Consider the following 16296-nt stretch of genomic DNA (forward strand, 5'->3'; position numbering starts at 1 on the left):
AGAGAGACACCACTGCATGGAAGGGACTCTTGTCCGGAAGTGTGTGAGCTGCTTGCATACACAGTGCAACCTGGGACAGCTGCCAATGAGTTGGTTGGCAGGGCGGTACAGCCACACTGGAGGAGCTGCCCATGCAAGGCTCTGGCTCCTGTGAGCGGTGGCTCAACATGCTGCTGCTTTTGCCACTAAGTTTCCCGGCAGAGCCCTGCAGCTCCACAGGTATCCGATTTATATCTGTGGATATAAATTTTGTATCTACAGAGGGCTCTACCCATGAATAGTTAGTTTCCCTAATAGATTTTTAGGAGGCATTTTAAAACCACAAATAAATTGTATCAACCACTTCTCCTTTATCCATTGTTTTATTGACCTTCTTAAAAAATTCCAGTAGACTAATTTGTAAGCCCTTCAGAAGAAGAATGGTTTATGTGTGTCCTGGGGCTTATAGGTGCTACTGCAGTACAGATACTAATAATGGATTTGAACAGCACAATTTTCTTTATCTCTGTTTGATCACATGTTGATCCTGGTGTTCTATAATGCTGTTTCTACCAATTTACTTTGCACTTTTTGAAAAGAGAGTCAATATGTAACAATGAGGACTAAATGCCTATCAAATAATAGTTTAAAAAAAAAAGGAAGTCATTATTGGAGTTAAAAATAGAAAAAGTCTTCAAAAATTGCAGTTCTTTTGCAGTATTATTATTTATGAATCTAGCATCTCACAGAACAGTAGCGATGTGTACCATGCTCCAAAAAGCTTACTGTTGAAGGTTCCAATCCTGCAAAGACTTGTGAAGTTCCCCGCTGCACATAGGTAGATGAGTGGTCCCCCCCTAAGTTGAATGAGCCTATTCATGTGCATAAAATTAAGCACATGTAAATTTTTGCAGGACCAGAGCCTAAATAGGTAATGTGAGAGAAGTCAAAATAGTTTGTGTTTTGATCTGTGATGATAGGCATAAGTCTTGTCAATTTCTTGACTTTATTTCAATATAACTGACTTAATTCGTTTTTCCCATGTGTGCTAGTGCCTCAAAATGTGTACTTCAGCAGCCTTGCTGCCTGTTGTTGTTCCTCCTAAATACAGAAAGTCCTCCTTTAAAACAGAGATTTAGAGCTGAGTATGACAGACAAACAAAAAGAAAAAATAGCCAAGTAGCAGGTGTTGGTGTTCAGAGGTAGGATCCTGTTTCCTGGATATGGGGCCTGTAGTCTTCATGTACAGTCTTGTCGTCTTGCCATCCCTCAGCATGAACTTTGACTGAACAGTTTGTTTTATTACATGTTTAAAGTTTCAGTCTGAAATGTATGTTTACCCTAATATGCTAAACTCCTAGAAAAAGAGACTTGTAATGCAAACTGTGGAATAATCTGAATGTGCAGGTGTGTAAATGATGCCATTGATATAAAGTATCTGATCATGAGTCCTTATTTCTATAAAGCAGTGTTTCCCAAACTTGGGACACTGCTTGTGCAGGGAAAGGCCCTGGCGGGCCGGGCCAGTTTGTTTACCTGCCTCATCCGCAGGTTCGGCCGATTGTCGCTCCCACTGGCTGCGGTTCACTGCTTCAGGCCAATGGGAGCTGCTGGAAGCGGCAGCCAGTACGTCTCTCGGCCCACGCCCCTTCCAGCAGCTCCCATTGGCCTGGAGCAGCGAATTGCGGCCAGTGGGAGCCGCGATCGGCTGAACCTGCGGATGAGGCAGGTAAACAAACTGGCCCGGCCCGCCAGGGGCTTTCCCTACACAAGCGGCATCCCAAGTTTGAGAAACAGTGCTATAAAGAATAGATTGCTATACTTTGCAGGTGTTCAGCTACGTGCTTTTGTCTGGCATTTAGCTTAGTAATAGTGATTGTTTGGCTCAGTAACAAATAGTTGCCTAATAAGAGTTGTAGAAGTCCAGATACACGCCCTGATCATGGGAGCCCTGGGCTCATGGGACCCCCACAACGAGCCAGTACTGAGAGTGTGTGGACTGGGGCGATGCTACGCCCGTCTCGTGAGACAGCTCATGGTGTCTGGCACCATGAGGTGGTCCAGAGACAGCTATGCGGAACACATCACCGGACACCATCAATACCACGTTAAGTAATCAAGACCACTGACCCAGGGAAGTAACCCACTTCCTTCCCTGACGAGCCAAGAGATGCACCCCACCCATGTACTTATTCGCGACACTGATACTGACTTGGTCTCTTTATACATTCCATCGGTGGCGTACCCGAGCCCACTTATCCACTGACACTTTAAAAAACCCCGCATTCCAATCTGGGTCTATGCTGGTTATGTGATATGTAATCCCTCATAACTCAAGTCGGACCCCAGATGTACAGTACCTTCCCTCTTTACTTGTGTATATTTAATTATAAACATTACGTTTAATAAAATTTTTAAATCTTTACTACTAGTCTAGTTGCAGATAATGAGTGAAAACACTACAGCATCCACAGTTCTGCTCATTTTGCATTTTTTTAAAAGATACGATTTCCTTAGATTTTTTTTTTTTTTTGTCAAACACCTTGTCTCTGCATTGTGTATCTGTTCTTTGGTATAGAAGTGTATAGTATGTGACGTAAAGATTAACAGGATTTTCCACTTTGGCCATCATTACCAGTTTAGAGAGTTTTCAGAACCAGACGTCCATACTTAATTGTGTACTTACATTTGTATGTATGGCTATGTCTACACAACTGCGTAAGTTGACCTTCGCTATGCAACTCCAGCTACATGAGTAACGTAGCTGGAGTCGACGTACCGTAGGTTGAGTTACCACGGGGTCTACACCATTGGGGATTGATGGGAGAAAATCTCCCGTTGACTTACCTTACTCTTCTCGTTGGAGGTAGAGTACAGGGGTCAACTGGAGAGCAATTGCAGTCGATTTGGTGGGTCTTTACTAGACCCACTAAGTCGACCACCAGTGGATTGATCTTAGAGCATCAATCCCTGCCGTAGTGTAGACCTGCCCTGAAATTACTACAAATCATGGATGGCATTTGCACATAGCTAGGTAGGTGCCTCAAAAAACATGTGGGTCTGCGATTTCCTATCTTTGATCCATTGTTACAGTAATTATTCACAAAAATGTAGGTGCACAATTTTATACATATTTTTGTGCCGTTTTAGGCTTCCTGTTTTGAGAACTTGGCTCTCAGGGGAATGTTACTCTTTGATATTTTACTTTTACTCCACTGAGATAAAGAAAATATTTTAAATGATTAGCATATATTAAATAACATGCAAATATGAAGAATTTAAATACAGATCTAAAATTTAAGGAACTAAAACTGTTCTCTTTAATACAATGCATCTGAAGAAGTGAGGTTTTTTACCCACGAAAGCTTATGCCCAAATAAATCTGTTAGTCTTTAAGGTGCCACCGGACTCCTGGTTGCTCTTTAATACAGTAATCTCACAGTTATAATTTTCTATTTCAGCTATTTTAAAGATTAAAACTTTAAAAACATTATATTTCAGCCTCAGAAAAAGAAACAAAAAGACCCGAAGGTATGGAGTTTTGGACACCAACATAGAAAATATGGAGTTGACGCCATTAGAACAAGATGATGATGATGATGATACAACATTGTTTGATGCTAATCATCCTCGAAGGTTAGTGTTTAGAAGTTCATTGTACTCTTATAGGAGTGGAGGAATGATGATGGTCAAGCAACTTCACTACATATTCGAGAGCGCAGCACGCATTGTACGTACTAATTTTCAGATGAAGTAGTTAGGTCAGGAGCATCACACTTATTCGACAAATTACAATTTTACATGTGGTCAGTGGCTTTTACATGTGGTTACTTTATCTGGACTCTCAGTTTATATTCTGAAAGTCTGGTGGGCCATGTAAATGCAATAAATGTGAGCCTAAATTTAGGGACTCTTTAAAGTGGCTTAGTTTTCAGAAGTTGTGTATGTCCACAATCTTGGCTTCAACGTGAGTTGGAGATGCTAAACATAGAGACTTTAATCTACATATAGGAACCTGTTTTTAATTCAGACTTCACAGGGGTAGATAGCAGGGGAAACTGGCACAATTATTAAAAATCTAACTTTGTTGCCTTGGGGTGTATGTGCCACAATCTTCCTCCCTTCTACATAGAAAAAAATGTGTGGTTCGCAATTCTGTGCCTAAATCTAGTGCTTGGGGGTTATGTGAAGATTTTATTTTCTCTCTTGTAGCTAGAGATAGGGAAGGTAATTTAATAGGCTTTCCAGTAAATGCCAACGAGTTGGCATGATTAAAATTTTTTCAAGTGGACAAGGAGTCTAAGCTGCGCTTAGATACAAGCATCTGCGGCTGTAAAGTTACTTTGTATTCCTGTAAATGAGTCTTGTGTAAAGCAAGGAGGAATCTGAGATGCTTTCAAGTTCTGCTTCATGAAGAGATTAAATGTTATCTCACATGCTGAGAAGTAGAGTATCTGATCTAAAAGGAATGTGTAGCTGGTGCAAGACAGCTTAAAATACTAAGATCAACCTATAAAGAAGAACTATGTGTAAGCTTAAACTTCTCTCTCACCAACAGAAGTAGGTCCAGTAAAAAGATATTACCTCACCCACCTTGTCTCTCTCACATAGTGGTGAGGCAGATTGGTCTACAGCATTACGTTCCACAATCTGTCACGTGCAGGAATTACATTTGGAAAACAAAAGTACAGATACACATCTATTTACTGTATATATTTTTCTTTGTTTTGGCATGACTGTCTAATTTTTTTTCCTCTTAGAAATCTTTTGCAGATTATATTAGATTTTCTAGATTTTGACACTGAAGTGTATGTATCAAATGTTCTCACTATCACACTTTCTATTTTTTTAGGTCATTTTCTAAACTTCATTCACGTTCTACAAATATGCTAAAAATCAAATCCATAGCTTGAAGTTTACTGTGCACTAAAAGAAACCATCTTCTGTGCCCTATTTTTTTAAAACCTTTACTTGTCTTGTCTTTTTGGTAGTTATTAGTTTGATTTCAAAGTCATTGTAACTATTCAATATTTTTTTTTATTTTGGTGCTTTGAATTTAGAAAGGCTTCTATTTTTATGACTGCTCCATATATTTTTTTCTGTCTTTATGGATCAAATTGCCCAATGTTAACACTTAGACTGTAAGTCTTCTAAACCAGTATGTTTAGATTTAGTAAATTATTCCATTATATAACTAACTAATACTAACTAATGATAACTAACTAATACTACTGTATCTCATTTTGCATAGTATTCCTGTCATTACTTTCTAGACTTAGGCATTTCTGAGATTGCTCACATCCTATAATTTGGTGGTCTTCAGCAAAGCATCTTAATTAAAAACAGTTAAATTGCCACAAATCCTCTTAGCTATGCAACCTGTCATGAAGTACCTAAATCTAAGTGTGCAAAGCAGATTGCAGTATCTGCAGTAGAGCAGTGTATCTTTCTCCCTTGACAGAATAAATGAGGAGGAAACGGAGAAGAGAACTGATGACACAAATCTGTTGGAAAATCAAGGCTGTCTTCATTTTTCCATTTTGCCAGCCAAAAAGGTGTGATGTAAAGGGTGTATAAGGGCATCCTTAGCAGCCTGAGGGCTAAATATATTGCAGTACAGTGCAAAAACCAAAGGGACAAATTTGACAGTTGATTAAATCTGAATGGGATTGTACCAAATATCTAGTCAGTTTTAATGAGATGTTCAGTACTGTAAATCATATTTGTTCCCCTTCAAAATGTACCTCTGGAACTTAGGTTGCCAGTGCAGTGGCTAGAAGCTGGAACCTTCCTTCCAACAGTTCAGAGATAATAAACTATTAAATTCATAAAATAAATAATTAACATTGCTCATTTGAAAAACGTTTTATTATCTTTAGAAAGACAGCTGTTACCCACATTTAATATATCTGCTTATACAGCTATATATTCTGGTAGCTATTAATGTAAATAAGAACGGCTGTACCGGGTCAGACCAAAGGTCCATCTAGCCCAGTATCTGTCTACCGACAGTGGCCAATGCCAGGTGCCCCAGAGGGAGTGAACCTAACAGAACTCTCTCCTGCCATCCATCTCCATCCTCTGATGAACAGAGGCTAGGGACACCATTCTTACCCATCTGGCTAATAGCCATTTATGAACTTAGCCACCAAGAATTTATCCAGTTCCCTTTTAAACATTGTTATAGTCCTAGCCTTTACAACCTCCTCAGATAAGGAGTTCCACAAGTTGACTGTGCGCTGCGTGAAGAAGAACTTCCTTTTATTTGTTTTAAACCTGCTGCCTATTAATTTCATTTGGTGACCCCTAGTTCTTGTATTATGGGAATAAGTAAATAACTTTTCCTTATCCACTTTCTCAACAAGTAACACAATGGGGAACATATCTTGCTGCTGAAGATTTTAAGATGCTTCAACCACAAAATAGAACCAGCCATTTTGTTCTGAATCTAAGAAAACTAAAGAAAATAGTGGTGGTTATGGGAACCAACCATATACTGAATCTGAAAGTAAGAGTTGTGCCTTGATGCAGTTGTTTGATACAAAGAGACTATCCATTGTAAAATTCGCACTACTACTTTGAGGTGGCATTTTTATAAGAAAATGTAACAAAATGTGACTACTCCATGGTAAAACAATGATTATAGCACCATACTAGCAATGCAATGGAAAGTGATACACACTTAGAAATCAGTTATATACTTCACAGTTTGAAGTGCTTTAGGTGCCACAGTGACTGGAACAGTATCAGAACGTAGGTAGAAAAGTATTTATTTTTAAAAATCTGTTGTTTTCATGCCCAAAGCAAAATTTCTTTTCAGTTTTGTCTGTCTTCAGTCTTTATTTAGTCTTTTTTTTTTTTTTTTTAAATACTCTTATTCTTACGTGGATTAAGGGATTTTGACCCATCCTATACTTGTTGTATTATATACCAGCATCATGGTGATATCATGCTCATGCTCTGTTTTGCAAATCACAGGTGCTTGCTTCCATTTTTGTAAGAGGAGACTGCAGCTTACTGTCTGCTCTGTAGAGTTGCTCTACTCCACAAGGCTGAAACCTCAAGAGCTTACTAGGTTGCAGAGTCTGAGTTCTGCAAGAATAGTGATTTGAGATAGAGTAACTCTGGACAACCTAATCAAACTTAAGTTAACATAGAGCAGTGATACTCAGACCTAAGAGCCAAATGAGCAATCAACATTACCCAAAAGAGCCACGATAGTGTGAATTGTTTCATTTACTATATCTATCTATTATTCTTACAGCACAATAACTGACCAAGTATTATTATTTTATCAACTATACTTGGTTAATAACATAACCAATCAGGATGCTTTTACTAATAATTAAATCATAGATTGTTTTAATATCATGTCTTTTGCATTTTTTTTCACACATTAAAGAGCCACTTGCGGCTCATGAGCCTCAGTCTGAGTATCACTTACCTAGAGTTTCAGTTAACCAATTTAGAAAATCATAGTTGTACTATGTACACAACACAGACATAGCATAAATAATATCTCCAAAAGTTTATAGCCTGCTAAACATTCATATTTAAGAAATATTAAGGTAAAAGTGTTGCAGAGAACTGAACTTGTTCTTTTATGTGTCTTGCAAAGGAAAGAGCTACAAAGTCCTAATTCATTATTCAAGTGCCTTGAGCCACCATCTCAGGATGAAAAGCTAAGGCAAATGGCTTCCAGGGGCTTCCAATTTCATCCAGTCAATAATATAAGAAAAGATTAATCTTGAAAATCTATGTTACTCAAATGATTTCTGCATTCTCTCATACTGCACAATTTATTTAACCTAGTAGAGAAATTCTCAACCTTTTGCAAAAGGTTGGTTCAGCAGCTTATTAGGACCCCTCTTTCTCCTCTTCCTTCTCTTCTACCCCCCCCCCCCACCCTCTTTTTTTTTTTTTTGGTCTTGCAATGTTTTCCTCCATTGTTTGTTCAGGTAAACCATTTGAGTTATCTGTATACTGTAAAATTTCAAATAGTTGCTGCTAAATTAACATTGCCATTTACACACAGTATTTTACTGTGCATTGCTGCTCAGTGGCATTGTTTGGAGGGTTAGTGCAGAAATTTGAAACCTGGGTGTAGGATACTTAAAAAGTCATTTCATGATTAGGAGCATGTTGACTCTGGTTAGACTTTTGGTAGGTTCGTGGAAAGCACTGGTGTAATTAATTAAATCTTTTGAAACTCATCACTTTTCAATCAGTATGTTTTAATGATTATCAGGATCTGTATTATTCTTAAAGGAATGGCAGGTAAGGATTTAAAGGCCTGGAGAGTTGATTTAGGGAGGGAGGAGAATCTTGCAAATGCCTGTAGAGAAGGCGCCTGGTGCATCTGACCATCTGGCTTACTGGTGTAATTTTACTTCCAAAGTTTTTTTTAATCATTGGTGCTGTTGATGTGCACAAAATCTTTATCATAGAGATCTGCTGCAACTCCAACCTAGATTGAACAGGAAAACTTTTTTTTTAATGGATAAACTCTTTTCTGTTTTACAGACTGATTCTTTTTTTTTATTGTTTAGGTAAAAACAAATTACCACATGTGAAATTAAAATTATAACATAAAAGAAACAAAATTTCATATTTAAGGATGATTCTCTGGCTCTAATGTATGTAGGTGTACTTCAGTATTGCAAGAATCTAGTGACTGACGTATGATTTCATTTTGTATAGCATCTGTTAACTGTCCAGAAACAAATTAGAGTTAAGTAGTTGCCTAATTTAAAATAAAAAAATGGAAGTGAACAAGAGAAATAAGAAAGAATAACTTTTTGAAAATAAATGGTGTTCCTGAGGCTAAGATTGCCTACAAGTTTTTCTAGCTCTAGCTGGGAGGAACTACAAAGGTTTAGGTGCTTTCACTATGTCAAGTTTGTGTGACATAACTGTGGGGAGGCTGGTGCTACGTAGAAGGAGACTAAAGAAAAGGTATGTGAGTTTGTGCATTCAGGCCTTATTAACAAGGAGGGCAATTTGGAACTGTGTACTGAAACAAATGGTTACGCCAGTAGAGTTAGTTGAGGATGATTTGGAACTGCAATTTGACATACGTAAGTAGCCAGCCAGCAGTACTGAAAACTGAAACCATGTTCCCGATAACAGTCAGTTGTGGGATACTTTGATAGCTGTAGACAAATGTCATGAAGAAGTAGGTGTTTTTATCTTATTTTACAGAACAGCTAAAATACAAAGCTGTAAATTGCTCCTTCAGAAAGATTTGCCACACTAGTTCTCTAAAATAACAGAACACAGTGTAAAACAAACACCTGACAACTTGCGTTAGAGAATACTTGTTGGCATTCATATTACTTACAAAAGTCCCAGAGGTTAGAATATAACCCTCAGAGTATCCTCATCAACAAGATTTACAAGAGCAAGCATCTGCTTTGTGCAGCTGAAACATCCTGATGTGAGCCAGCCATGAAGTTTACTGCTGAAGTTGTGAATCAAAGAAAAAACAAACAAACAAAAAAAGCCATTATTACCTAGAAATAGGGCATTTCAGTAGATCATAATAGTGAACATGTTTGGATTGAAAGTAATCAGACTCGGTGTATTTGAAACTTGTGGAAACCCAATATTAGAGTTTAAAAGAAATCAAATTGACAAATCCTTGGTTCTTAAATACAATACATACTGTGCAGTACATACTATAGAATCTTAAGTCTTTAAACTATTCTTTTTGTAAAGATAAACCTAGCATGGAGAAATAATCATACTTCAAAATGCACTATTTCATTATTATACAGTATAACAGATCTAGGGAAGGCATCAGAACTGCACACAGTATTCTGTGTGCAGTATTCTGTATGAGGCAGACTCCTTTTATCAGTACCAGAAGTTATCAGGTTTTTGGACAAGTTTAACTAGTCAGAGCAAAACTATTTTAATATCTTTTGTTTTTAAAGATGTTTAAAAATGTATGTGTTTAAAGATTACCACCTCTGTTTCTTCTGTTGCAGATAAGTATGTGCCTTTCATTGAGAAAAATTAATCTTAAATCAACAGAAAGAGGAGGTTATGCAGGAGGAATAAGAAGCCAATATATCAACAGGGTCGGGGGGGTATTAAAATTATGTATATTATGGTATACTTAGTTTGTTGCAATAAATACTATAACAATTTGTTGTACCTCTTTGTATATACAGAAATACTCTAAATTCAGAGGGGTGTACACTAACATTCAAAACTATTTGGAAAAGAGATTCCCTTTTAAAACAGGGTATTTTCTGCTTATTTTAATTCCCTATTTGTGTATATGTATGGTATACTTTTCTATACCAATCTGGAATATGTTCACTTGTTTTTGCCAATGTAATATTTTAAGTCCGTTTAAACAACATCATCTTACGTATGCGTGAATTCTGTAGTATGGCTAGATTTTCTGTAGTTTAGTTGAGATTCTTTCCCTATCTTGAAAAAGCTCTGTGCCAAACTACTGCCTCTTTTTGTTTGAAATTTTTAACTAAATGAATGTGAGTTGCTGTATGTAAACATTATTTAAAACTGCCAAGTGCACCAATAAAATGTTTACAATATTCCTAACATTTTGTATGACACTTTATTTATGCAGGTTTTAAAGTTGCCTTTGATAGGATCCTGAGAAATACGGAAATGTTATGGCCATTCTAGTCAACCAGTTATGACTGATAATGGTTTCATTGGCTTCTCTAACAAATGCAGTCATACTGACATAATGCTGGTGTAACAGAGTGGCTAATCTGGCTCCAGGGGCCACTTTCTCAGTTAATGTAAATCAGTATAGCTACATTGACATCAGTGAAGCTACTCTGACTTCCACATGCTGAAGATCTGGTCCTTGGTATTCAAAGCCACCCAACAAAGGTAGAGCAGGAAGCCTTTATTTAAGCCTGTAATCCTTTCTTTAAGATATTCCAATAATGGAGTGGCTGATATAGGACTCAGTAAGTAAAGAGTTAAAGGAGGGGCATATAACTAATGTCAGTCAACATGGGTTTATGGAAAAAAGATCCTGTCAAACTAAGTTGATGTTTTTTTAATGAGATTACAAGTTTGGTTGATAAAGGTAGTAGTGTTTATGTAGTTCCTTACAGAAATCTAAGTACGTTTGACTTGGTACTTCATGACATTTTGATTTAAAAAAAAAATTAGAATGATAGAAAATTAATATGGCTCACATTACACGGATTGAAAGATGGCTAACTGATAGGTCTTGAAATGTAATTGTAAACTGGGAATCAGCATCGAAAGGACCTGTTTCTAGTAGGGTCCCACAGGGATCGGTTCTTCGCCTTATGCCATTTCAAATTTTTATCAGGGACCCGAAGAAAACACAATTATCACTGAAAGGTTGCAGATGAGACAGATTGGGGGAGAGGTTAATAGCAAAGACGGTAGATCATTGATACAGGGCGATCTGGATTACTTGGTAAGCTGGGCACAAGCAAACAATATGCATTTTAATGATTAATATAAATGTATACATCTAGGAACAAAGAATGTAGGCCATACAGGATGTGGGACTGGATCCTGGGAAGAAGTGACTCTGGGGTTTGTGGTTATAATCAGCTGAACATGAGCTCCGCTGTGGCCAAAAGGGTTAATAAGACTCCTGTGTTTATGCATCGAAGGATCATAAGTAGGAGTAAAGAGGTTATTTTATTTCTGTATTTGTCACTAGTGTGACTGCTGCTGGAATACTGTGTGCAGTTCTGATGCCCACAATTCAAGAAAGATGTTAATAAATTGAAGAGTGTTCAGAGAAGAGCCATGAGAATGAATAAAGGATTAGAACACATGCCTTATAGTGAAAGATTGAGCTGCTTCTTGAGTCTATTTAGCTTAACAAAGAAAAGGTTAAGAGCTGACTTGATTACAAGCTGTAAGTCTCTTCATGTGAGCAAATATTTAATAATGGGATGTGCAGTCTAGCAGAGAAAGGTATAACATGATCCAAGGGCTGGAAGCTGAAGCAAGACAAATAAGGTGTAAACGTTTAACAGCAAGAGTAAATAACTGTTAGAATTTACCAAGGGTTATGATGGATGCTCCATCAGTGACAATTTTTAAATCAAGATTGGATGTTAGACTAGAAAATCTTATCTATGAATTATCAGAGGAAGTCCTATGGCCTGTGTTATACTGAAGGTCAGACTACATCGGGGGTGGGGGACCTACATCCCCTGTGCTGGATCCGGCCTGTTGCTTAATTTCATCTGGCCTGCGGAGTGGGGGGCTCGTCCCACTCCGCCTGCCCACCTGGCACTCCAGCCGGAGAGCAGGGTGGAGGTGCTGGGGCTTGCCAGCCCACAAGCCCCCCACCCCACTCCCTGGCTGGAGCACCAGGTGGGCAGAGTGGGGCAAGCCCCTCATCCTGACCCCATTCCCCAGCAGGAGCACTGGGCAGGGGGTCAGAGCAAGTGGGGGCACAGGAGTGCCCATTTTTCCAGGGCCCCCCAATTGGCCCAGTGGCTAAATTACCATGGGGAGGAGGAGGGCAAGCGAGTGAGCAGCATCCCAGCGGCGGCAGAGGAATGCTCAAAAAAGGCCTGTTGCTTGGAGAGCCAGGCCCGGCATGGGGCAGTGGGATGGGAGCTGTTGCCATTGGAAAGCGGTGTTTCCTCTCAGAGCTGGGTGTGCACCTGGTGCCCCAGAGGGCCCCTGTCCAGAGTGTCAATCTCCCTCCGCAAGGCCAGCTGGAGGAGGTGGGAAGGAGGTGGCCCCAATCCCTCTGACCCCTCCCCCCGTCATTGCCCACCCACCTGAAGTCGGGGTCCACCCAAGTGTCCCATCCTGGCTACACCACTGGGCCGACCACCCCGGAGCAGGGAGAGGACAGCCCCTCTCGGTCCAGTTCTGGGGAGGAGTCCTATTCTCCCACCTCCCCCAACATCGCAGGGATTCTGCACTCAGCTCTCGGCCCCCCAGAAACATACTGACAAACTGGGGGAAATTCAGAGAAGAGCCACACAACAGCACCAGGGGATGGTAGGGCTGATTAATGGTGAGAACCGCATCACAGCATCTGATCCAGAGACCGGGGTAGTCAGTTTTGGATCAGACCCTTGCTTTTTACTTGTGTGTGGGCTGCGATTGATGTTTTTTCTGTGGGTCAATGGCCCCTGGACTACATGATCACCATAGTCCCTGCTGGCCTTGGAATCTATGACCTCATTTAAGAGCACACAAATTATGTAGCTAGCAGAGCTGAAGTCCATAATTAAAGAGTGCAAACAAACTAATTATGGCTGTCAAGCGATTAAAAAAAAATTACACTTAATCGCACTGTTAAACAATGATAGTAATCTGCCCATATGAATAGCTATGGTGTCTCAATGTGATATGGAGATTTACTAGTGATATTTATTGAAAGCACATGAAAATAGTCAGTGTGTTTAATGGAATAGGAATGCCTGCTTTTTCTCCAATTGTTGCATTACAGTATTTCTAGAAATCTCCATGGGGAGAAATGCTCTTCTACTTCTAGTTAGACCTGGGCTGAATTTTTCGACTGAAACTTTTTTGGCTGAGAAATGCAGATTTGAGTCTACTGAAATACTTCATGAATTCATGTTGATTTCAGCAAATTGTTTCAGATGGAAAGAAGGGTGAAAAAAGCAAATGTCAAAACAGTTAATTTTGACATGTACAGAACATTTTGATGTGTGTTGGGGGGAAGGCAGTAGATTTATAAGGGAACTTAGATGCCATTCACATAGCAGAGGGTCAGGTAGGGTAATGGTGATTCCACACACTTATACCCAACAGTCTCCCAGGTGAGTGCCTTAATCACTAAGAAGCTATGCGGTATTTTGATGTTTGAGCTGTTGCACTTTGTAGCTATATAATATGGTTACAGGATTGTCACTCTGAAACCTATTATGTCTGTAGAGGTCAGTGTGAAGTGAAAGAAACAGCTAAAATTACAGCTGAGGGCTTTCTTTATTCAGTATCACGAGGTTGAATCATCACTGGGATTAATTGTCTGTTTCCATCCAGTGTTAAAATTCGTAGCCATTTTGACTTTGTGAATTACATCTATGTAGAATACAGCTACATTAAGGCATGTAATCTGTTAAGCCAAAAGTCCTAGACCAGCGTTTTTCAAAGTGCAGCTCGCAACCCAGTACTGGGTCGCTCTGGTCAGCACCGCCGACCGGGATGTTAAAAGTCCTGTCAGCGGTGCTGCCCAGCTACCTGTTCTGACACCGTGCTGCACCCCGGAAGTGGCCAGCAGCAGGTCCGACTTCTAGGCAGGAGGGCCACGGGGCTCCACATGCTGCCCCTGCCCTGAGCACCAGCTCCACAATCCCATTGGCGGAGTTGGGGATGGGAAGGCGGTGCCTGCCTTCCACCTAGGAGTGGACCTGCTGCTGGCTGCTTCAGGCACAGTGTGGTCCGCAGTGCCAGCACGGGCGGGAAGCCTTTCTCTGCACCTGGGCTGCACCGCTGACCGGGAGCCACTGGAGGTAAGTCCGTGACCCAATCCTGCATCCCAATCCCCCACCCCACCTCTGAGCCCCCACCAACCCGGAACCCCTTCCTGTACCCCAAGCCCCTCATCCCTGACCTCACCCAGAGTCCTGACCTCCATCATCCCAACCCCCAGTCCTAAGCCCCCCCAAACGCGGAGCCCCCTCCTGCACCCCAAGCCCCTCATCCTCAGCCCCACCCCAGAGCTTGCACCCACAGCCCAGAGCCCTACCCTCTCCTGCACCCCAAACCTCTACCCCAGCCCAGAGCCCACTCCCACACCCTGAACCCCTCATTCCCAGCCCCACCCCACAGCCCTCACTCCTGCACCCCAACCCTCTGGCCCAGCCCTGAGCCCCTCCCAAATCCCTCATCCCCAGCTCTGTTGGGTCACGGGCATAAACAATTTTCTTCAACTGGGTCTCCAGAAAAAAAAGTTTGAAAACCACTGTCCTAGACCATTGTGATATCAGAGGTAACTCAACCTATTACCACTCCTATTCTACTGCAAACCTGCATGCACCAATTTCATTGGCTATATGAAGGAGATTGCACAAATGATGGATTACCTGGCCCACCTGCCACATCCATATGCATAATTGTCATCTACACAAATATCCCAGCACAACTTCCTAGACACAAATCAGCACAACCACCCACACAACAACACAACAAGCACCCATAACCCCAAATGCACAGAGCCACTCATGGCAGCACACACCCTGTTTGTCTCTCACACAAATCCACACAACTCTCCCAGCACAACACAAGCCATGCATCACAATATCACACCAAAGCCTAGAATAATTACTGGTACTTCAATGTGAAGAGATGGAAACAGCTAAAGAATGGCAGAGTGTTTTTGTTTAGAATATCACCAACTTCAGCCATCACTGGGATTCACATTCTGTTACTATCCCATTTTTTAGTTCTCAGCAATTTTTGGCTTTTTTACACACAGGACTTTATGAATTCTATCTGTGTGACAGCACAGGCTTCCAGCTGCTAGTATATGCCTATACAGTCATTGAGGCAGAGAGAGAGTGGCTCTAAGCTAGGTGGTTAGGGCTCTAACCTGGGAAGGGGAACAACTACGGTTCAAGTGTCTGCTCCAGAGTGGAGATACAAATCTGGGTATCCCACATCCCAGGTGAATGCCCTAACTGCTGAGCTGTTGGGGAGAGGGGTGGCAGCACCTGCACCCCCTCTACCTTCTTTTTGCGAATGGTGCCTAAGTCCTCTTGTGACTCTAGCCCTTTGTTTGCAAAAGTTACTATGTCCATATCATCAAAGTCGAGTGTTTCTCTAAATCTATTGAAGCAGCAAAGAATCCTGTGGCACCTTATAGACTAACAGATGTTTTGCAGCATGAGCTTTCGTGGGTGAATACCCACTTCTTCGGATGCAAGCAGTGGAAATTTCCAGGGGCAGGTGTGTATATATAAGCCAGCAAGAAGCAGGCTAGAGATAACGAGGTTAGATCAATCTCTAGCCTGCTTCTTGCTGGCTTATATATACACACCTGCCCCTGGAAATTTCCACTGCTTGCATCCGAAGAAGTGGGTATTCACCCACGAAAGCTCATGCTGCAAAACATCTGTTAGTCTATAAGGTGCCACAGGATTCTTTGCTGCTTCTACAGAACCAGACTAACACGGCTACCCCTCTGATACTCTAAATCTATTCTTAGTCAAATTACAGTGGTGATAGTAGTTTATATCTTTGGGCTTCCTTTTCATTGACTTTTTAAAGTGAATTTAGTGCAGGGAAAGGACCAGATTGACAGCCCTGTAGCCTGAAGGCCTCTGAGCAGAATAGGATCAAGCTTCCCCACGC

The 16296-nt window shown here is 40.7% G+C and overlaps 1 protein-coding gene across 2 annotated transcripts in view; it reads left to right on the forward strand.

Moving 5' to 3' along the window:
• The window catches only part of FAM174A (family with sequence similarity 174 member A), a 32231-nt gene extending 21680 nt beyond the window's left edge, over positions 1-10551 (forward strand). The window contains exons 2-3 of one of the 2 annotated variants that reach the window (XM_039545755.1): positions 3481-3615; positions 9969-10551. In XM_039545755.1, the coding sequence (XP_039401689.1) occupies positions 3481-3615; positions 9969-9972 (139 nt within the window). In that variant the 3' untranslated portion in view covers positions 9973-10551. Of the gene's footprint in view, positions 1-3480; positions 3616-5440; positions 5950-9968 lie in introns of those variants that run through there. The other variant, XM_039545754.1, reaches the window with a different exon arrangement.
• Positions 10552-16296: the final 5745 nt, after the last annotated feature.

The sequence above is a fragment of the Mauremys reevesii genome, linkage group 6 (genome assembly GCF_016161935.1).
Source record: "Mauremys reevesii isolate NIE-2019 linkage group 6, ASM1616193v1, whole genome shotgun sequence".
Classification (NCBI taxonomy): Eukaryota; Metazoa; Chordata; order Testudines; family Geoemydidae; genus Mauremys; species Mauremys reevesii.